We start from the raw sequence: 24752 nt of genomic DNA, 5'->3' as shown, positions 1-24752 counted from the left end.
ATGTCATCTGCAAATAGTAAGAGTATCAATTCTTTACTGCCCAATTGCATTTTTTATTTCTTTATATTGTCTACATGTTTGGGCTAAGACTTCCAGCGCCATGTTGAAAAGAGTGATAGGAGTTATCCTTGTCTTGTTCCCATTTACAAGGAAATGTTTTCAGCATTTCCACATTGAGCACAATGTTGGCCATTAGATTTTCATATATTGCCTTCATTATATTGAGGAATCCCCTTTATATTCCTATTTTACTGAGTTTGATCAGAAACAGGTGTCGGATATTGTCAAATACTATTCAACATCTATTGATATAATCATGTGGTTTGTATTCTTTGTCTTGTTCATGTGCTAGATTGCATTAATTGTTCTTCTTATGTTGAACCATCCTTGTGTCTCTGGTATGAATCCCACTTGGTCATGAGGATTTATGTTTTTATGTTGGATGCTACGGGTCATAATTTTGTTGAGAAGTTTGCATCTATGTCCATTAGGGATGCTGGTCTATAATGGTGTCTTTGCGGCGTGAGAATTTTTCTACTTTATGGAAGGAGTTTGCTGTCCTTTTCTATATTCTGGAATCATCTGTGTAGAATTGGTGGCTGCTCTTCATTGAATACTTGGTAGAAATCCTCTGTGAAGCCATCTAGTCCAGGGTTTTTCTTGGTTGGAAATTTCCTGATAACCTTGTGTATTTCTCCTTTTATTATGCATCTGTTCATGTTGTCTACATCTGACTGTGCTAACTTAAATAGGTGATCTATTGTCAAAACATTTGATACAGTCTTTGTTAGTAATGTGTCATTATTTTTTATATTTCATTTGAATCTATTGTGATGGCTCCCTTCCATCTCTAAATTTTAGATATTTGCATCTTCTCTTTCCTTTGTTGAGTTTGCCAGCAGTAAATCATTGTTTTTCTGCTCTAATATTTATGATTTCTCTTCCTCTTTTGTTAGGTATTTTTTATTGTTGCCTTGTCCTAGTTGTTGAAGGTGTAGATTTTGAATTTCTCCTCAGTTTTCATGTGTGCATTGATTGCTCTAAATTGCCTTTGATAATTCTATGCACTGTCTCCCAAAAAGGTTTGGTATATTGTATTATTAATCTTGTTTATTTCAAAGAATTTCTTAATTTAATACTTTGATTCATTCCTCAGTTGTTTTTAAGTAATGTGTTGTGTTTGTCTTCATGTTCCTTCCTTCTTGTTCTTTCTTTTGTTGATTTCCAGTTTAGAGCATTGTATCTCAATTTTTTAAAAATTTATTGAGGCTTACTTTGTGGCCTAACATGTGATCTATTCTACATGTACCATGCACACTGTTGTTGTTAGTTGGGGTGATCGATATATGCCTAGGAGGTTGAGCTGGTTGATAATAGTGTGTTGAAGTCTCCTATTAAAATTGTTGAGCTGTTTCTTTCTGTTTTCAATTCTGAAAATTTGATTGATGTATTTCAAGGGTCTTTCATAGAGTGCATACATATTTATTAAGGTTATATGTTCCTGATGTACTACTGTTCCTTTAATCATTATGTAGTATCCACTTTTATCCTTTTCCATATTATTTGTCTGGAAGTCTGTTTATCAGAGATTGATATTGCCTCTCCTACCTTTATATAGTTACCATTTGGTTTGGTATATATATATATATTTTTTTTTTCCATACTTTGATTTTAAATCTATTTTTGTCTTTGAGGTAAAGGTGTCTCTTGGAGACAGCATATAGATGGGTCTTGTTTTCTACTCGTCTGCTGTTCTCTGGATTTTTATTTGGTGCATTTAATCCATTCACAGTCAGTGTCATTATTGATATAGGTGTGCTTGTTGCTGTCATTTTGCTTAGTTTATATTTGGTTCCTTTCACCTTTTTTTGTGTTTTTATTGGCGTCTTTTGTTAGTCCTATTTGTTTTGTTTGCAGAGGCTATTAATAGCAGTGGAAACCCAAAATTCATTAGCAGGATTGTCACTAGGATTAATCCTCCCAGTAAATTCTCTGACAATAGTCTAGCAATATGAATAGCCTTGCTGTAAGACAGAGAGCATTGTAAAGTTGATTACAGCAGATGTAGTTAGGTTAAAATGTGATACCTTATCATTTGATCTCCCTTTTGATCCCTTTTAAAGTGGTTTCAGTTTTTTATTTTTCTTCTTTTCCATTGAGGTTTTGCTCTGTTTTATTTTGTTACTCTTGGGCTTTTTGGTTTGTTTGCTTGCTTGCTTCCTATTTGTGTTTCACATGATTTTTCTGTGTATGCAATCCAGGTTAGGTAAATCTATAGAGACAGTAACTGGATTAATACTTTCCTAGGGGCATGGCAGTGGAGTTAGGGGGGTAATGGGGAGCTAATAATGAGTAAAAGAAGCAAATGTTCTGAAATTGATTGTAATGATGATTACATAACTCTTCTTAATATGACTTAACAATTAATGTGTATAATGTGTCAATAAGACTTTTTTAAGGAGTTAAAGACTTGGAAATCTACAGGGCCAGTTCTATCCTGATCTATAGGATTGCTATGAGTAGGAATCATTGGGTGGCAGTGAGCTTTTGATTTCCAACTTGGACTTATCTTCCTACATCAGAAAGCATTCTACTGCCACTCTTATAATTTTCAATGGCTAATCCTTCAGCAGTGTACAATATGGACTTCAGTTAGTAATAATGATTCATATTGGTTCGTCAGACTAAACAAAAATACCATATGAGTCCAAGATAGTAGTAACATTGAAAACTGTTGTGGGGAGGAGAGGGAGGGAGTATTTTAAAACTCTGTTCTTTCTGTATAATCTCTTTGTAAATGGGAACAACTCTGAGCAGAGGTTAAGTTAGATTAAAAAGGTAATATCTTATTATTTGACCCATTTTAAAGCCATTTCAGTTAAAAAATAAAATAAAATAAACGTGGGTTAACACCTGGGGAATTCTGACCATGGACCAGGTATGTGAATAGTCTCATTAGCATGCACAATAAACTGCAAGTGAATCATTGCAAATGCAGTTAGGTTAAAATGTAGCACTCTATCATTTGATACCCCCTTACGATCCATTTAAATTTATTCTAGCTTTTAATATTGCTTGTTTTATTTAATGTATTTCTGTATGAGAAATTCAGAATAGGTAAATCTATAGACAGTAACTGGACTAAGTGTTCCTTAATGGTATGCCTGGGGAGGTAATTATGGTGAGTGAAAGATGGAAGAAAATGCTCTAGAACCGAATGTGGTGATGCTGGTACAACTCTTCTTGATGTGATTGTATGATATGTGAATTATATGACAATAAAACTGCTGAAGGGGGGAATAATAAAGTCCATTCAATGTACATACCAATAATGATGTAGAACATGTTTATGTCATAAATAGAAGATAATATATAGCAATGCTAGTAATTGGCCTAATATTTACTGTTTCCCCCCCTTTCTGCCTTTATTGCACTTATAAATGGTGATTTCCAGCTTTAGAGAGAGGGGAAAAAACTAAGAATCTCATAGCTCATGGGAAAATGATGAGTTGAGGATCATTGAGTTGTTTTTAGTAATAAGCATGCTTATCCTCTCTTAAAAACTACAGCCTTTTTTCTGAGACCAAATCAAGTCTTTCTATATATGTATGTTTAAGGTACATTTAAGATGTTTCCTGATAACACAAATGCTCAAGAGGAATAAGCAGGAGTTGATGGAGGAAATCTTAATTTGCATTTGTCCTGCCTTAAATGCCTAAAATATCCTGAGTATAATGTTGCATGGATAAGGCTTTTAGTGTTTAATGTGATATGACTTAAACGTTCTCTTTTTGCTAGGGTCTACAAAACATTTGCTACTAATGGCCGTTATTTTTCATTTTTATCTACCAAATTTACTAAGGAAAGAAATATGCCAAGGCATTTTATTAGTCTGCTCACATCTTTGCTATTATCTGGCACTAAATTTTACTCTTCTCAAACCTTGAATAGTCCATTTGGAAAGGGACAGTAGGTGATCCATCTACACAGGCTGCTGTACATTCTGTAGGGCTTCCTACTTGCCAACCTGATTCTCTTACTATGCCTTTTGATTCTCCTAATGATCCTCCTGAGGTCGATGAGATAATGTTCCTGCAACCATCAGAGATGCTCAAACTGAAACTGTTAAAAGTACATCTTCCCTAATTTCACACAGTAAAACTTCACTATAGCACCATAAGTGAAGTCTGTGTCATTTAACCAGCAAAATACAATTTTCTATTGTTTTGAAGTTTAAAAAATTATTCAGATAAATATATGCAGTTGGGTCTGCACAGGAAGTCCAGGGCCAGCTGCCATTTACCACCAGCTTCTGCCCATACCAGTTTAAATCCCGAAGGCCCATAAACCAGCCATAAGGTAACTTGCGTGAAGAGGATGGCAATAGACAATAAGAGGAAGAATAGCATACAATGAAGGAATCAGAAGATGATACTGAGAGAAGTTCAAGCGTTAAAGGGCAAAGAGGTAAATACTGTTACATACACAATCCTGCAGTTAGTTATCTAGGAGTAGAGGCATTGGTAAACACACAGCCTCCATAGGTATGAGCGGGAGAGTAAGAGCAAATATACCCATGAATATGGTGAAGCATACAAAGGACAAAGTTATGAAAACTCTTTGGACATAACCAAACATCTAGAAGGAATGATGAGCTGGGTGTGGGGGTCCAGGACCATGACCTCAGGGCATCCCAATATCAGTTGGCGTAACATAATCCAGAAAGTGAATGTTCTATGACCTACTTTAGTAAGTAGTGGCTATGGTCTTAAAAATGTCATGAGCAACCATGTAAGGTACAACTGCTGGACTCTGTCTGGAGAAAAGAAGAGATAAGAAATTGAAGACACATGGAAGTAATGAGTGTAATAGACCATGAGAACATCATTCTTCAAGACTCTGAGACTAGAAGAACTAGATAGTGCCTGACCCCCACACCAACAACTCTGAAAAGATAGAGGCGGCAGGGGGAGGCTGGTGGAGGTTGTGGGTCAATATTCAAAATTATCAAAAAGGCTTACTAATCAGATAGACACTGGTGGAACTCCCAAGACAATGGTCCTTAGTTACCTTTTTGGTTTGGAATTAAACGCACCGCAAACCAAACTCATGGATATGGAGTCAATGGTGACTCCTAGCTACCCTATAGGACAGAATAGAACTGTCCTTTTGAACTTCCGAGGCAATACATCTTTACAGGAGCAGCAAGCCTCCTCTTTCTCCCGAGGAGCACCTAGTTGGTTCAAACTGCTGACCTTGTGGTTAGCAGCCCAATGCACAGCCCACATATCACCAGGGCTCCTTGAACTAACTCCCATGACTCAATTTTCAATCAAACAACCGATAGATCTGTAAGGAGAAGATTAACACTACTAAAGTATGCATTCTGTAGGATAACAAACCATTTGGAATCAAGATGGCATCATTAGCCCAAGGGCAAAGTTCAGAAGGGTAGAGAATGAAGAGGAAATGGCAGCGGGAAGCACAACGAGGAAGTGGAATAGATTTTGTTACATTGTAGCAATTGTAATCAATGGCATGAAACATGATGTTTATGTATTGTTAGAGGAACAATTGATTTCCTCGAAATCATTCCTGAGTTGGCTGAGGCGTCTTAGATAGGGTGTAAGATCCTAGGAATGTTGCAGTTAATTGAGGCCTGTTGAGGCTGTCCCAGAGAGACTGAACAGGGGAATGCCGGGCACATGGAGACTGCGCCTAGCAACATAAGATTTCCTATCATTTCCTCAACTGGTCTTCTCCTCTTCATCAGCATTTCAGCTCCTACATGAGACAAGAACTTTATCACCTACTCCTCATGGAGGCTGCATAGAGTATGGAAACAATTTCCAGTCTGATCATATCCAAATCATTGAGGTGTTTTCTTTCTGTATTTGTAGAGTCAGACAGGCAGTTAAGTTCCTCATATTATGCAATCATCACACCACCCATTTCCAAAGTATCCCACCACTTTAACAGTAATGGAATGCTCCCTGAGCCGAGTCACTCCCTCCTTCCTTCTGCCCACCCTGATTCTATGTACATTTACCTATTTCACATAAGTGGGACCATACTATTTTTCCTCCTGTGATTGCCTTACTTTTTAAGGTTCATCCATGTTCTAGTCTGTGTAAGGATTTCATTTTATGGCTGAGTAATATTCCATTCTAGGCTCATACCACATTTTGCATATCCATTCATCTGTTGATGGCGTCCTCCGTTGTTTCACTTTGTTGGCTAAGGTGAACTCTGCTGTACAGGTTCCTAGTTCCATTAATACTTGCAATTTTTTTCTGGATACACAAGGGGGCTTCAAAAATTTCAGATAAAATTGAGCTAAAACATAGCAGAATTTTTCCACAAACATTTTAAAGCTCCATCTTCCATCTAGTTTGCTGGGTTGTATGGTACTTCTATGCTAAACTTTTTTGGTGAAAAATCAACTATTTTTCCATAGCAGCTGTACCATTTTACATTCCCATCAGTAATGAATGAGAGTTCTAATTTCTCCACATCCTTGCCAACATCTGTTAATTTCCTTTTTTTATATCATAAATATTATATTGTGGATAAAGTGGCATCTTGTCGATTTTTAAAAAATAATATTTTATTGTGTTTTGGGGTCAAAGTTTAGGTAGGCTCCCCTTTGATAATTTTGACACAAATTTTTCACATATCATCAACAATCTCAATGTGTTCTGGTTGTTCTGTGTCCTGCACGGTAGCTTCCCTGGCCCCTTAGCTTCTCATTTTTGCTTTGGACCAAGTATTGACCTATTGGACTCATAGAGATGGCTTTTTTTTACTCATCGGAGGGAACAGTTTTGAATTAAGGTTGAAAGAGTCGCAGGGTGATGGTGACAGGGATTCTCTGTTCACAAATGGTCCCCTTTGTCGGTCTGGGCGAGTTTAGATAAGGAACATATTCTTAGGAATTTGTCTCTTGCTACTTGTGCTTCTGGTGTCAAAAAGTACGTCTTAAAACCACACCTCTATGTTTTCCTAAGGGTTGTGTGGTTTCGGTTCTCACATTTAAGCCTTTGTTTCCGGTAGAGTTAATTTTTGTATATGATCTAAGTGTGGCTCCTAACTGCATTCTTTTGCTTGTGGAAACACTATTGATAAAGTAAGTTATTCCTTGCCATTTAATAGACTTACCATCCTTATTGAAAAATCAATTGATTATAGATGTGTGGGCTATTTAATTTATTTTTCATTTAAAAAATAACATTAAAGGAAAGTTAGAGGTTTTCACATTCATCCAAAGTGGACATGAGTTTTCAGTGTGGAGAAAAACAGAGGCAGGGCAGAGTAGATGTCCCCCAAGCCTAATATAAAAGTGCTTCATGCAATCAGGCATTGAGGTGACTACTGAATTGCCTGTTTGCTAAGGCAAAAGTGGAGTGTTTGATTTCAGAGTTTAGGATTCTCAGATAAACTCCAAGAAGGGCAATTTCATTTGAACTTCAGATAAACATTTTTAGTATAAATATGTCCCAAATGTTGCCCACAACATGCTTATATTGAATTTTTCTTTCCTTCCTTTACCTGCAATTCAAATGTAACTGGCATCTTACATTATTTGCTAAACCTGGTAACAAATTTCCAAACTCATCATGTTAGATAAACTTCTTCTAGAAAGATTAGCCACCAGAATACATTAATAAAAGGACCAAGAAGGGAACTGAACTGACAGCGTTTTTTTCCTGTGATTTTTGCACAAGCCATAGAAATGGGGATCAACTGCATCCTATTTGTGACAACACGGGTTGTAAGAGAGCTTCAGAAAGGCCGTGAATCTCCAGAAATCTTGGTCAAAATGAATATATGTGCATGGCTGTGGGGAAAGGAATCACAATTAGATTCTCAGAAGGTGTTTTACACCCCTGAAAAGGTCAGAAAGCATTACCTTACTGTTTGAGGGCCTATCTTTTAACTCAAGGAAGACATTTTTACTAGGGGCTTGAATGCCATCATTTTTTCAGGCAATTGACTTTTTGATCATCTGACCTAAAACAGAGAGAAAATCTCAGAAAAGTTGAGTGGAAAGTTTACGGGTCCATTGAAGCATAGCTCTCGAATGTATGAGATGCCAGGAGTTTCACACCTTTCACAGGAGGTGAGCCAGAATCAGATCATAAGTCATGTTGATTATGTGAGGATGGTTGACATTAATAGGCATCTGCTATTAGACTCTAATTGCATAATATAGATGGGGGAGAGAGCAAATAATGCCTATACAACGGATAAGCTTACCTGAAGAAAGCAAATTACCCATTCTAATAATCACTACTCAATTTTTTCTTTAGAGATCCTTCCTCAGTTTACCAACAGCTCTTTCTGATGAACTCAACTGGCCCCATCTCTCTGGAGCTACAGGATTTTTGGACTCTACGACTCGGTATGTGCATTTGCAAACCTTCAAGCGTTTTAATATGTCTGAAAGAATAGGAGCTGGGACTGATTACCAACATGTTGAAATGAGAATTATTAAAAAATTTTCTAGAACATGAACAACCCGCATCACTGACATAGAATTTGTCACACTGTGGATTGTAATTGAAATTGTCTTTTATCAAAGCTACTGAGAAGTAGGTGCTATCCGTACTGCAGGTGCTCTGTCATGCACCCCTGATGGAAAATACTCAAAATCATCACTGAACTTCTCTGATTCAAGGGGCAAAGAGGTTTACTTGATGTTTTTACTGGCAGAAATTACTATTTATGAACAACTAAAATATCGATGATCATGCAGATAGTACAGGAGTGGGTGGTGTTCTGGTCTGTTATGTACAAGGCCACCAGGAATCAGAGCGAACTCAACAACTATTAAAACAATGACTGAAAATAACTGAGAAGTCTTGAGGTTGTAGACTTGAGAATTGTCATAGCGTTTATGTTTTGAATGTCTAGGGAGACAAAATGCACTATGAGTTTGAACGAGACACAACTCAATTTGCTATGGTGCTGATGAGGTAGAAAGTCACAAGTATGATAGGTAAATTCCAATAACCCCCAAATATTTATAAAACTCAATAAGAAAGAGGTAGATGAATGGTTTCCTCATGTAAAAGAAGTAGGGGCAGGATTTTTTTTTTGCCCCCCTCCTTTTTTAAGTTCTTAAGGCAGAATAAAACCAATCAGAAAGCCCTCTCTGACTCAGGAAGCAAGACTAGAAAGGAAATAAGATAAGCTGTGGGAACTGTGGCGAGGGCAAGGATGCACAGGCCTGGTTTACCTGACTCTGGACAAAGCAAGATGCTCAAGAAACAGCTGGTCATAGTATTAGCACCCATTTTTCAAATTTAATGTAGGGCATTTAAATCCTGAATCATAAGAACACCTGGGCCATTATCTTTAATCATTCATTTAAAAAATATTTTTGAATGTTTACCACTACTCTGACAAGAGCAAGGTGCTATAGGTGTTTTAAGGCAAATAAATATTTTCCTATTTCCAACATCAATTGCTATCAAGAGGAAAGATGAGACAAATTGCATAAATAAAGGTAATACCAGGTATATAGGCCAAAGGAAAGGTCTGAACATGGACTACATGGTTCAGTGATGAAAGAGTTCATGGAAAAGAACAACAACCATTTTATTAGTAAGAGGAGATCAACAGGCCCAAACTGTGAAAGATTTAGGAGATTGTACTGAAAAGGCTGGGGGGGTGGGGGGGTGGCAACCTTAATGAGAACATACTTTTATTTATATAGAAATCCTAAAGGAGGATAGGAAAGCACAAGGAATTTTGTATATATATTTTTAAATGGCTAATAACAGTTGTGACAATAAAATCTCTTTGTAAAGTAGGAAGTATTATTTCCTGCATTTTGCAGTTGCTGAATTGAAGAACAAAGTAGACACATCAAGCAACTGGACCAAGGTCACACAGCTAGAGAGGAGTAGTAAGGAACTAAAAACCCAGATCTTTCATCTTTGAACTTTGCATCATAATATAAAAATATATATATTAAAGTAATTTGGCGGCCAAGTTCACGACTCCCACCTTTATGTATTTATCTTATTCCATGTGCAGGAGCAACTTTCTCCTGGGTGAGTCTGACCTGCTGACCTTGCAGTTAGCAGTCCAATGCATAATCCACTTTCCCACCAGGGATCCTTAACATGAGATTGGCCTATGTTCCCTGCCACTCAGCTCTAATGGGGAAGAATAGATTCACTTCCTTTTGACAGAAGAAATTGTCTGTTGGAATCTGAGCTGCCATGATTCCCCCCTTGAGGAGTAGCATGGGCAGCATGACATGGGGTACACATCCCCATCGAGTGTATCCCCTGAGGTGAAACCGTCTCATCGACCCACAAGTAGACTTTGGCTTAGTGGTCCTGGAGTTGATGCTGTGTCAGTTTCATGGAGCTCCACAGGGTCTTCAGGTTAGCAGTTGAGCACCTTGATTGTGTGCACCACCCAGGGACTCGTGAAAAACTAATACTGAGAGAGCTTGGCAGCTGATGAAAGTCTTCTAGTAGAATATATATCTTTTTTAAAAATACTTTGATTGGGGTGGTGCTAGCGAAAGATTTTTAACAAATATCCCTTTCAGTCCACATGCCTCTTTCTCTGTGTGGGACAGAATCCCCCTCGGTTGCTAACTGTAAGGTCATCTGTTCAGACTCCCCAGCCACTCCACAGTAGAAAGATGTAGCAGTCGGCTTCATCAAAGATTACTGCTTGGGAAACTGCGTGCGGCAGCCCCACCCTATCTGACTGGATCTCCATGAGTCGCACCAGCGTAAACTCCTGAGTGATGCATTTGATTTCTGTGCTATTCAACTGGATCTCTCGCATGTGCCTCCTGTTGCCTGTGATCAGCATGAGCAGTGATCTTTGAAATCGCACCTTGTGAAACAAATAAATATGCCATTTGGATGGGAACGTGGTTCCTTTCCTTCTTCGTGTATAGTCTCTGCCCCCCTCAGAATTTAAAAATGTCCTGTTGTAAGCATGACCGTAACTCTCATTGAAATTACACGCCTGCATTAAAAGGCAAACAGAACCCCTTAGTTTTGCAAATCTTTAGTTTCTTCAGCTGAGTCAACATCAACAAAATCTGTTCTCTTGCTTCTCAGACTTCAAAAAAGTCAATAATAACTGATATTCCTTAAAACCATGTGTTACTCTTTTGGGTTTTTCCCCCCAAAATGTGATTCCTACAGCAATCAAGTAGGTCAAAAGCAGAAAAGAAATATCCATGAGGTTGGTAGCTTGGGAGCCAGGTGCCGGATGACGGCAAGGAAAATTACCATTATAAGTATGGGAAGGAAGGGAAGGTGTTTATAAAAGATTGAAAATAGTGCTTTGTGTTCAGATCACCTCCAAAAGCAATTAGTGCAACAGGGAAATTCTATTTAAATTAAAGAGGCCAAGTCCCACCTGTGTGTACCAGGGCGGGAAACAATACCAAAGGTTCTGGAGGCAGGACTTCTCCTTTAAAAGCAAAATCTCAAGGTACCATCTAATACCCACAACTGTAGCCCAGTTTAAAAACATGGAGAATAACAAATGCTAAAGAGGGTTTGAAGAGCTTGGAACTCTTATAAGCTGCTGGGGGGATTGTAAATATGTACAATACACTGTGGAAAGCAATATGGCAATTTCTAAAACAACTGGCAATAGAGATACCATACGACCCAGCACCACCATTGCAGGGCATATACCCCAAAGAAACCAGAGACAGATCACAAACAGACATATGCTCTCCTATGTTCATTGCAGCACAGTCCACAATAGCAAGAGTTGGAAACAGCTCAAATCCCCAGCAGAAGAATGGATTTTTAAAAAATTGGTATATATACACACACACACACACACTAGAATACTACCCTGTTTCTCCGAAAGTACATCCCCCCAAAATAAGACCTCCCAGAAAATAAGGCCCCCCGAAGCTACAGTAACTGGACTGTAGCAGTGGGCACCGCCACACAGCTCAATGTTGGCCGCGGCGCAGCCGGAGCAGACAGGAAGTGCAAGGTCTCTTTTAATAAAACAATAAACAATGTGTACCATATTCTTAATGGAAAAATTAGACATCCCCTGAAAATAAGACCTAGCACATCTTTGGGAGCAAAAATTAATATATGACACTATCCTGTTTTGGGGGAAACAGGGTATGCAATGCATCCCTAAAAACAAACAAACAGTGATGCAACCATGAAACACCAGCACATGGAGGCATCTGGAAACCATTATGCTGAGTGTGGTTTACCAATCACAAAAGGATAAATACTGTATGAATCCAGGCTCACCTCTCAGGGCACCAGTCTGCTGGTCAGGTGGCCCAGGGAACTCAGCAAGGAGCCTGACTGGTCCCCTGAACCATCCTCTCTCTGGCATATCTTGAGGGCCACCTTGGCGGAAGCATCCTCACATCAGCTGGGATCAGATTTTTGAGGGGCGGGGGGAGGATAGGATGACTACTTAATGGCTGCCATGCAAAGTTATGACAACCGCGCCCCCCCCCTCCCTGAATCGCAGACACTTCTATCAGAGTGATGGGGAAATCAAGCCTGGAAGGGGAAGGGGGCATACCGGTCTTGGAGGACCAACTTCCCAGTGGGGAAAATGACTAGTTCTCCTTTTTAAGGGCCCTAACAAGGGGACTCCTGATACTATACTCCTAATAGGTCACATGGAGTCAAGTGCCTGTACACTCCCTGGGGACTCAGGCCACGTGTCATAGCACACTGGAACAATGAACCCTAGATCTTCAAGGTGCACAGCACGCTCCAAATGTGATGTGGAAACCCACTAGATGAGTGAGGTTCTACCTCAAGCACACCTGTAACCTGAGGACTTAAGTCTGAAACTGCATGGTGCATGAAGAAGCAGAAGATGGACAGCTGTACTCAGAGTATTGAACGTCAGTAGGCAGACTAACATTGACTGACTATGTCAATGCCTTACTTGCTGTAATAAGATGTATATTATTATAAGTGTAACCTGACCACAACTCCCATTGTTCTTGCAAATAGTGTCCAGTCACATAAGGATTTATTCCGTACAAGTGAATAATCCATTTTTTGCAATATGTAGTTAGCCTAATTTTGTTCCATCTCCCTCTCTCAACAGTGCTTTAAAATTACTAACATCAATTAATCGATGACAATATAAACAGAAGGTCCTTTATGCTCCATGGGGATGATTGATAGGATGTCTCAGAGGTGAACCAGAGGCAGATAAGAAACAGATTCAGGAATGGATTTGGGGCTTGCACTTAATCTTAGCTCCAACCTAAGAAAAATTAGTTCTTAGGACATGGCCCTGATAGATAGTTACCTTTATGCAGGAAATACAGAAGATAGAGGTGCTATATAACAAAGTGATGAAGAAATTAGATGGTGCCCAACTATCAAATGGAATAGTATTTTGGGGTCTTAAAGGTTTGTTTCCAACCAAGCAGCCAACTAAGTGAGAAGTCAACTAAGCCCATATGGAAGAAGCACTCAGCATCCATGATCCAAATCCAAAGGAGGGAATAGTATAAGAGCTTAAATGATGAGATTGTCAGAGGTGCTCTGAGGCTACAGAGGACAGTGTAAGCCCAAAATACATCAGCGGGATTGACACAGGGAATAAGCCTCTGGTGATTTTCCTGTAACCATAATTGAAGGATGAAAATAACCTGCTTATCAGACAGAGCACATTGGAGAGACGACGACAGTAGATGAAAATGATCAATCTGAACGGTTAAAACCTTGTCCCTTGTTCTCCCTTCTGATGACACACTTTGTGCGTGATCTGGTTTTCAATACTTTCTATGGATTTTTTTTCACATTGGGGTTTGTCTTTGTTGCACGTTGTCACTGTGGGTAGCTTCCTTGGTTCTGTTCTGTGTTTCTCTATGTTTTCTGGTATATGAACCCCAGGAAAGGGGAATCTACAAAGACAACAAGTAGAACAAGGGTCCCTGGGGGCAGGGAGCGGGAGGGTAGGGGTAAGGGAGATCTGATATCAAGGAGCTCAAGAAGGAAGAAAATGTTTGGAACTGATTGTGGTAACAATTGTGCAACACAGCCTGATAGGATTGAACGATGAAATGGCATGGTGTCTAGATTAGCTCCTGAAAAAATGGTTGTAGAAAAAAAATAGCCAATGAGTCAGTACGGGGAAGTGGGAGAAGACTGGGTTTAGATGAACAAAAGTTCTAGTTCTGTGTGGCCCCAGTGAAATCATGCTCATGTATAATCAAGTTGACTTGGGGCAGATGAATGCTGGAGTTCTCCTCAATGTGTGAGGTCAGTGGTAACCGGCTAACATGTTTATGAGGCTACTTGATTTAGAAACATTTGAGAAAATTATCGTTTTCTTTTTCATCCTTTCTGAGCCTGTTCCTTGAGACAAACCACACAGGCAGCCAAATAAATGTACTGTCATCAAGTCAATAGCAACTCATAGCAACGCTATAGGACAGGGTAGAACTGCCCCTGTGAGTTTCGGAGACTGTCGCTCTTTAGCACAAAGCCCAGTCTTTGTCCGGCGGAGTGGCTGGTCATTTCTACTTCAGACCTTGACGTGAGCAACACCTTCCATGGGACAAGATGCTGCTAAAGGTATCGGTCTGGGCCTGCAACTATGCCGTAAAGACAGGCCATGCACAGGAAGCTCTACATTGTGTGACACTGAGTACTTGGTCAGGTACTTTTAAATAAAAGTGGTACCCCATTATTACCCTTTACCTATCTTCTCCCCAACAACTCTCAAAGAGGAAAACAAGTGATCCCAAATCCCGAAAAGAAAAAAAAAAAACTGCTTGAATCCAACCGTATCTCAGCTGGACATTTAGGACTACCTGAAACCTTTTCTTCCAGAAGTGAGACCAGGGTCAGTCCAGTTGGCGGAGCTTAGCAGATGTTAAACAATAAAGATACATAAGAGGAGCTGTTGGGCAGACGGAGGCTGGGAGGAAAAACAGGGCAGCAATTGGAGCTTAAATAAAAAGATGAAGTTAGCCATTAAAAGTCATGAAAACTAAGACTCAAAAGCAGTTACCAAAATTACCAATTACCATACCAAGCTGGAGCGATCTGAGGGGGTAAGTGGGTCACCTTAAGCGAGTGGAAACCTAGTAGCATTTTCTAGAGTCAAAGTTATTCACTCTGTTTCTAGCTTAAATTTACTATATTGGGCCTGAGACATAGGGCACCGTAGGAACAAACAGATGATGGTATTGTTACTCGTAATATAGGAAAGCCACCCAAGGACAAGTAATCATACACCTTTGATGAGAAATGCCCTAGAATCCAAACGCTAAAGGTTATCTATTCTCTCCCACCCAACAGACAGATGAGAGAACAATTCTGAAAAGCGCTATATGACTCAAGCTAAGTCTTTTGGGGAATTAAGAACAGAAAATTGGAGAGCGAGGATTTGCAGATAAGATTTGCTAACCTAATTTCATATTTTTTAAAAAGGCATGTAACTACTAAACACTAATGGGCTTAATAACCTTATTGAATCCATTATTCACAAATTACATGTGATATAATTGCTAATGATTAGTCTTCTTCTAATTACATTTTGCAAAGCAAGTAATTATCCAGAGAGTTGGTCATCTGGAGTGGGGCGAGGCTGATTAGAATGGAATATGGCCTGTAACTGTGCTCCTTAAATGTGGTCTGCTGATCCCTGGAAAGGTGCCTTCAGACCCTTTCAGGAGCCCACAAGGTAGAGGTCAGTTTATAATAATACTAATATCTCATTTGTCTTTAACTATGATGACATTTGTACTCATGGTGAAAACGGAGGGGGTGGGGGAATAGAACTGCTACCATCCAGCCATACAGCAAAGCAGTAACAACAGACTGCACTAGTGGGCACTCTACACACTCCCCGTTCTAAAGGGGGGACTCACAGACACGGAGGCAATGCTGTCTCATCGTGACCCTATAGGACACAGCCATACTACCACTGGGGGTTTCTGAGACTGAAAATCTTTACAGGCTTAGAAAGTCTCACTTTCTGTCGATGGGATCAGGCATCAAAGACCCAGAACAAAAAATCATATCAAAGTAAACGAAGGGGATCGCAGAGTGGAGACCCAAAGCCCATCTGTAGACAATTGGAAATGTCCTTACAGAAAGGTTGCAAGGAAGAGAAGAGTCAGTCAGGGTGCAGTATAGCACCAATGAAACACAAGTTTCCTCTAGTTCTTTAATGCTTCCTCCCCCCCTCCACTATCATGACCCCAATTCTACCTTATAAATCTGGCTAGACCAGAGCATGTACACTGGTACAGATAAGAGCTGGAAACATGGGGAATCCAAGACAGATAAACCCCTCAGGGCCAATAACGAGAATAGCGATAGCAGGAAGGGAATGGGAAGGTGGGGGAGAAGGGGGAACCGATCACAATCATTTACATATAACCCCCTCCCAGGGGGACGGACAACAGAAAAATGGGTGAAGGTAGACAGCGGTCAGTGTGAGACATGAAAATAAATTATCAAGTATTCATGAAGGAGGAAGGGGAGGGGAGGGAGGGGAAAATGAGGAGCTGATACCAAGGGCTCAAGTAGATAGAAAATGTTTTGAAAATGATGATGGCGCCCCTAATAAAATGTCAAAACAAACAAACAAACAAACAAAAAAAACCGGATTGACTCCAAAAAAATAAAATAAAACCTTTGAGTTAAAAAAAAAAAAAGAAAATGATGATGGCAACAAATGTACAAATGTGCTTGACACAATGGATGGATGGATGGATTGTGATAAGAGCTGTACGAGCCCCCAATAAAATGATTTTTTTAAAAAAATCCACCTTCATGAAATGATGCCAACCCTTTAAGCTTTTGGTAGCTGTACACTAGACCCTATATGATTTTTACAAATAAATTTTGATCTGAGAAAAAAAGAAAGCCTTGCTTTCTCCCGCAGAGCAGCTGTTGGTCTTGAACTGTAAACCTTGTGGTTAGCACCCCAATGCATTGCCCATTGTGTCACCAGGGGCCCTTGAAGAGGGGAACAGTCACTCTTAAAGTACCGTGGATGAAACAGTAAGGAAAGTCTTGATTTTATTCATGGGAGTGATATGAATTTTTAATTTCTAAGCATTTCATGTGAGGCAGTGACGTTCACAGCCAGCCATTTGGCTGCGCCACCAGGCTGAGTACTTGCTGGAAGGAGAGCACTAGTGTGAGTGCTCCGAGTGCAGCCTGCACGTGCTCCCATGGAGCACCAGGCTTCCGGGACAGAGTGGCTGGAAGACTTGCCTATATGACAGTTTGTATAAAATTTATAAAGGAAGCCTACTCTCACTTCAACAAAAACAACCTGATATGATCTGTTGCTAATCATAAAAGGTGGGCTTTCAAAGAAAAGTGGGAATTTGGGAAAATAGGTATGTGCCATGAACAGGACCACCTCCCAAGATTGAAAGACTTTTTAGAGAGGACGCTCCTGGGTCCTTTAATTCTGATGTCACCTCGCTTATTGAAAGGGTTTATTGATTGTCACCCCATGCAGCCCTACCCCACTCCCAGACTCTGAGCATCTTGAGGCAGGAATATGGTTTGACCTTCCTGATAGCCCTAGCATCTGCCAGATAGTAGGTACTCAATACAGTAATTGCCAGATGATTATTACGATGTCACTTTACATTTGTACGGTGCTGTAATCTGCCAACATCCTTCATATGAGTTTTCTGATTACCTACACAAATCAAACTTGCAGGAAATAACATGTTAGGAAAAACACAGAGGACGAGGAAGGAAGACGCGTGAACAGCATGAATGGAATCATCAGTCACCCTGTTACAGCATGTGATTTGTATAAAAGTAAGTCATTAGGGTTTCAAACTCTTGGACTTCTTTGTATGCCCTAGAATAAATGTTCTAAAAGAAATTAGCAAGATTCATTATATATTCAAATAGCCATACACCTAATTAAATGGAATGAATTTCAAAGAAACATCATCAACTTAATAAAAAAATGAAGGATCTATTGGCTAACAAGTAAATTTAGTCAACGGATGGCTCAAGCTTCATTGTTCATTTTTGTCCAAAGGGATGGAATTTTGCAATTGAGTTTGGTCAAAGTAAGTGAGCAATCCCTACATTCCTCTGCCAGAATTCTTATCATCAACCACACGAGATTTTACACCATCGGAATGCTAGAATACAGATCACAGAGATAATGATAAATATTCCTCAAAAAGGGTTCTGAAAAAACAGGGATCCACAGGAGGTTGAAGGGTACTCATTGGTGTTTGGTGTCCACTCTGGCGGTGGCCATGTAACAGAACGAAAGATTTCCAAATCCTGCACCATCTTCGCGGCAGTGGGTACGGTACCGTCCTTGTGCGTGTTCTGAGCCCCTTCTAAAGTAAAGGGCTCGTCTTCCAGCTCTTTAAAGCCATGGTCCATAGGATATTCATGAACGAATTTTCAGCAGTCAGCTATCAGGCTTCTCTTCATAGTCTGGAAGTTCCACTAAAACCCGTGGGACAGCTCAGATGCTACTAGTGGTACATCTTCCAGCATCAGAGCAACATCCGAGCCACCACAGTACAACAAGCTGATGAACAGGTACTGCGCATATTATAAAATGATGCCAAGGTCTAAAGTTTAGGAATACTGGCTTAACTAAATGGAAACAGGTTTATTTAATGACTTAGTGCAGAGCTCGTACTGTGCCAAAAAAAATCTGTGTACACTTACCTCTAAAAGAAGGCAGAATGTGAAACAGTCCCTAAACATATTTGACAACAAAGTTATGTGGAATCTGTGTAGAGGCCCATGTTTATGGGAGAGAGCTATCTCAAGAAACCTAGTGTCCCACAGAGCACCCTCCGATGCTGTTTCGGTTATTAAAACAATCTTTTTCAGTGTCACAACCCGACCTTTTCGATTTATATATATCCAAAGTCTTAAGCCTCTGCTTTTCTTGAATTTAATGCTTACTCTGATAAGCAGCCTCGAGTCCAGTCTAGTCCTATTTCGGTTGGGAAAAGTTGGGATGGAAAGCGTTGTAACTGGTTCAAGCCCAGGGCACTGCAGAGGGAGACATCTCAGTGGGAGGCTAACTTAACAGGTAGGAAACTGGTCTGGATCCAGCAGCTCATGAGTTATTGAACAGAGTATCCTGCAGCCTGTTTCTGGTTCAGTTTTGCTACAGCAAATTCAAATTCCATCATGCTGCCCTGCTAATGCTTTCACGTCAGAACTCCTGGACACCCTTCCAGGGGTTCCTCTCTCCTGTAGACCCTAACAAAAACCAAAACAAAAAACGCTGCCATCGAGCCAATTCTGACTCAGAGCAACCCTACAGAACAGGGTGGAAGTGCCCCCAGAGGGCTTTCAAGACTGCACAGCTTTATGAAGCAGGTTGTCCCTTCTCCCATGGAGGGGCTGGTGAGTCTGAATCGCCAACCTTTCTGTTAGCAGCCGAACAGTGTGCTCACCGCACCGTGAACGTAGCTCTGCATGATTAGCACATTGCCTTGACAGCACAACAAATCACTCTCTGAAGAGTCTGCTTTTGTTTCTTGAGGCTGAAATCTTGGTTGTTCTATGATCCATGAACCGTCAGGTTACACAGGATCCTGGGGTCTGGCTAGTAGCAACTATGCGGAAGGAATCTTTAATCCTTCCTCCCGGCCCCATGTTGAACTGACCCCCACTACTTCAAAAAGAAAAGTGTCTAAACTTTTCTTCAAACTTCCAAGCAAAAGCAGTTCCTAGAGAGAGCCTGTCTCTTCTTTAAGTTATCGAATTTGATTCTACTCTATGCCCCTGTCATAAGCCTTAACACCATGTGCTAATACTTCTCCCTCACTCACCCTGCTGTTATCCTTCCAAGCCTCAGTCTTGGAGGGGACTAATCCCCTAAGACTCAGCCAAAAGAACCTTAAAAATTATACCCAAACAAGGCAGTGCACATCTTATAAAGATAGCAGTATAGCACCGATGAAACACACAATATTCCTCTGGTTCTTTGAGCCTTCCTCACCCCCCACTATCATGACCGCAGTCCTGCCTTTCAGTTCTGGCTAGACCGGGGCAAGTACACTGATACAGATAAGAGTTCACGACACACAGAATCCAGGTCAGATAAACCCTTCAGGAACAGAAGTGGGAGTAGTGATACCAGGAGGGTGGGGGGAGGAGGGGAGGAAGGGAGAACCAATCAAAATGATCGATCCATAACCCTACCCCCACCCACTGCCTAAGGGGGGTGAACAAGAGAAATGTGGGTGAAGGGAGACAGCGGTCGGTGTAAGACACAAAAACAATAATAATTTATAATCTATCAAGGGTTCAGGAGGTGGAAGGATGGGGGAAGGAGGGGAAAAAAAGAGGAACTGATACCAAAGGCTCAAATATTAAGAAAATGTTTAGAAAATGATGATGGCAACATAAATACTAATATGCTTGATACAATTGATGTATGGATTGTTATCAGAGCACAGAATAAAATGATCTTTTTTAAAAAAGTCTCAGTAAACAAGTGACCATCTAGCCCAGAAAGCAACAAAGCCCACATGGAAGCAGCACACCAACATGTGTGATCATGAAGGGCCGAAGGGACCAGGCTACAAGCACCAAAGGCGGAGGGGGTGGGGGATCATATCATCGTGAATGAGGGTAGCGCCTGATGGGGACCCAATGCCCATCTGTAGACAACTGGACATACCTTGCAGAGGGGTAGTGGGGAGGAGATGAGTCACTCAGGGTTCAGTGTAGCAACAATGAAACTCACAACCTTCCTCTAGTTCTTAAACGCTTCCTCCCCCCAACCATGATCCCAATTCTACCTTGTAAACCTGGTTAGACCAGAGGATGCACAGCGGTACAGATGGGAACTGGAAACACAGGGAATCCAGGACAGATGAACCCCTCAGGACCAGTGGTGACAGTGGCGATACCGGGAGGGAAGGGGGAGGTAGAAAGGGGGAATCGATCACAAGGCTCTACATATAACCTTTTCTCTGGGGAATGGGCAACAGAAGGATGGGTGAAGGGAAACGCCGGGCAGTGTAAGATAAGATATAATAATAATTTATAAATTATTAAGGGTTCATGAGGGAGGGGCAGAGGGGAGGGAAGGGGGTGGGGCAAAAGGAAAATGAGGAGCTAATTCCAGGAACCTAAGCGGAAAGCGAATTTTGAGAATGATGAGGGCAACAAATGTACAAGTGTGCTTTACACAATTGATGTATGTATTTGTGATTGATTGTGATGAATTGTATGAGCCCCAATAAAACATTAAAAAAAAAAGTCTCAGAAATGTAACCAGACCCTGATCACTGTTACTTGAATGATGTCACCCTTAGTTTATCTAAAGGTGTCAAAACTATAATGATACCCACACACTCTTGGAAACTTGTCTACTGCTTCTCCCCAAGGGCATTCCACCTGACTCCACACCTTTCCTTTGTCTATATTACTTGCAATGACCCACTCATAGACCACAATGCAGAGATGTCTTCTTCAGACTTCCTTATTCATTACCCAGCTTCCTCGTGCATATGAGGTGGTGGAAACCACTATGGATTGATTCAGTCTCACCTTTGTCTTCAAAGTGGCATCTTTGCTTTTTAACACTTTAAAGCAGCCTTATGCTGTAGATTTGCCCGATTCAATATGCCATTTGATTTCTTGACTACTGCCTCCATGGGCACTGATTGTGGTCCAAGCAACATAGAATCTTTGACAACCTCAATATTTTCTGCTTCTAGCGTAATATTGTTTATTAGCCCAGTAGTGAAGATTTTTTCTTTATTTATATTGAAGTGAAATCTATACTGAAGGTTGCAGTCTTTGATCTCCATCAGTAAGTACTTCAAGTTGCAAGGTTATGTCATCTGGATGTCACAGATTGAGTTAGTTAATTGTGCCAGCCTGGCCAATAATCACATGTGGGGCTAATTGAAAGGCAGAGGGATAAATGGGTGGTGAGCCTCGCCTTTCTAGTTCTCAGGTCTCTTGCTTTGTGATGGTCGCACCAGGGTGCAGCTGCCTTAGCAGCTCCCTGCTTCAACTTGCAAGATTGACTTCCTACAAGACATCCCCAAGGAGAAGCCAAATGGACCTATCCCGATGCAGCCCTGGGTGCTGGAGCAGCCGTGTGGTGCTGAGATGCTTTTTCGTTCACTGACTCAGCTTTCCTCCTGCAGTCGGCATCATTGCCTCTGTTTTGTGAGGTGGAGGACTTTGTGGACTAGTGTTGGGTTCATGGGTTAATGTTGGACTTGTGGGCTTGGGCAGCACTGGGTTGGGATGTTTTCTTGATGCATATTTTCTTTACATTAAACTCTCTCTTATCCATGAGTTGCTGTGGATTTGTTTCTCCAAAGTACCCAGACTAATACAGATTGTTAATGAGCCTCCCTTTAATCTTGATGCCACTCTCTTTTTCGTATAATTCACCTTCACAAATTATGTGATCAGTATACAGATTGAATAAATATACTGAAAGGATACAACCTGAGCACATTCCTTTCCTCATTTTACACCATACAACATCTCATGATTTTTTTCAAACAACTGCCTATTGGTCTATGTACTGGTTCCACCTGAGCATAGTTAGTTACGTGTTCTGGATATCTCGGTGTTCACAATTATCCATAATTTGCTGTAGTCCACAATGTAAACATGCCTTTGCATAGTCAGCAAAACACAGGCACACGTCTTACTAAGTGTTCTCTGCTTTTAGCCAAGATGCATCTGACGTCAACAATGAAATCCCTCCTTCTATGTCCTCTTCTGAATCTGCCTTGACTTTATAGCAGCTCCTTGTTGATGCATTGGTGCCACCATTTCCATTTACCTTCAGCAGAACTTCTTACAGGTAATATTGATGATATTGTTAGAACAACCGTTCTTTGGAATAGGACTCTTCCAGTCCAGTGACCAGGGAGCTCTCATCTAAATGTCTTGGCGGAGATGAGTGAATACTTCTAATGCTGCCTCGGTTTGCTGAAACATTTCCATTGATATTCCATCAATTCCTAGAGACTTGGTTTTCGCAGACAACTGCAGAGCAGTTGGAACTTCTTCCTTCAGTGCTATCAGTTCGTGATCAGATGTTTCTTTCTGAAATTGTTGAGCACTGACCAGTTCCTTTTGGTAGAGTGATTTTGTATGTTCTTTCCATCTTTCTTTTACGTAGCGTGAGATGTTTAATATCTTGCCCATTGAATCCTACAATATTAGGAATCAAGGCCCGAATTTTTCCCTTAAGGTTTTTCAATGTAACAATGGCCATCCATGATTTTCCCCTTTGGTTTTCTAACTCCAGTTCTTCAAATGTTTCATTATAATTTTTGTCTTTTCCCATTGTCCTTTGAAATCTTCTGTTCAGTTTCTGTGTGTTGTTGTTGTTTTTGTTGTTCGTTTCTTTTACATCACTCTTTCACCCATTCCATTTGCTTTTGCTACTCTACATTCAAGAGTAAGTTTTAGACGCTGTTCTGCCATCCACTTTGTCTTTTCTTTCTTTCCTGCCTTTTTAGTGACCTTTTTCTTCATGTCTGAGTGAAACTTTGTTCCTGACAAATGGAAGAGTATCAGTGTCACATCCATTGTCAAAAAGAACATTCCTAACAAGGCTACTCTGAAGTACAATCCTGTTGTGATAAGATAATGTCGATACACCTGTATTGAAGACCAGTTACTATGACTAGTATGCAAATTTACTCACCATCTATCAATCCCAAAGATGAATTTGTACCAACTGCTGCAGTCTGAAATTGCTGAAACATGCAAGCAAGATGCATTGATAATTTCTGGTGATTGGAATGTGAAAGCTGTGGGGGTGGGGAGAAGGATTAGGAGTTGGAAAACGTAGCCTTCAAGTTTAAAGCCTTGGAAGCCTTAAGGGGCAGCCCAGTTCTGTCCTATCGGGCCTTGATGAGTTAGAATAAAGTTGACAGCAATAAGCTTTGTTTTTCATTTTTCTTTTTCTTCTTCTTTTTTAACCTCCAAGCATGGAGTCTATTAGTGACAATCCATTAAGCATTCTACTACTAACCAATAGTCTTGTGGTTTGAACCCACCCAAAGATATGTTGAAAGAAAATCCTGGTGATCTATTTCTGAAAGGTTAGCCTTGAAGACTCTATATGCGATAGAGTTCTATTCTGTACACGTTAGGTTACCACGAGTCAGAATGGAGCAGATGGACAATGCTGGGTTTTGTTTTCCTTTAAACCTCCAAGCATGGGGCTAGTATTGAGAATACTGCTGTATTAGATATTAGGAGAAATGTGGAGAAGAAAACGTAAGTATCTCTCCTTTGCCTCTCTCCAATTACAGAACTGAGGCAATCACCTTTTCTACTAGCCTACTGGCCTGGGTTTTAATAGTAACAGAGAAGGAAGTAAAAGGGATGGCACTGGGGCACTTGAATCTGCGTGGGCATGGAGGAGCAGGAGGAGGAGGAGGGTTGGAGAACAGAGCAAGCGTTACAGTGGTTTCCTTATGCATGGTGTTAGCTTGTGTGAGTCATACAAGTTCATCTGACCCTGAATATAAGTGGCATTCTGTTAAGCTGTGTGCATCTCAAAAGATTCTATTGATCCTTGTATAGTCTCAGACTCCTGAGCACTTCATGAGAAATTCAATTCCCAGCATCTGAGCGATTACATGTTTGAGGGAAGAATGAATGTTTTCCAGATGAAAGAGAACAGCTTCTTTGATTGTGTGGGACACTTTTTGGTGCTGAGCATAGAAGCCTTCCACCCAAAATTCCAGATGCAATTCCTGGCCAAAGTTCTAGTGAGCCAATTTATCT

At 40.5% G+C, this 24752-nt stretch overlaps 1 protein-coding gene across 1 annotated transcript in view; it reads left to right on the top strand.

The window, feature by feature from the left end:
• Positions 1 to 24752, top strand: part of AOAH (acyloxyacyl hydrolase) — a 247582-nt gene that overhangs the window by 154312 nt on the left and 68518 nt on the right. The window contains exon 11 of the mRNA XM_013005992.2: positions 8310 to 8401. Coding sequence (XP_012861446.2) covers positions 8310 to 8401 — 92 coding nt within the window. The remainder of the gene's footprint in view (positions 1 to 8309; positions 8402 to 24752) is intronic.

This window comes from Echinops telfairi, unplaced genomic scaffold (genome assembly GCF_000313985.2).
Source record: "Echinops telfairi isolate 266 unplaced genomic scaffold, ASM31398v2 ScPeMD7_7;HRSCAF=31, whole genome shotgun sequence".
Lineage (NCBI taxonomy): Eukaryota > Metazoa > Chordata > Mammalia > Afrosoricida > Tenrecidae > Echinops > Echinops telfairi.
The sequence above is the reverse complement of the archived record's forward strand: the minus strand, read 5'-3'. Positions and strand labels throughout refer to the sequence as shown.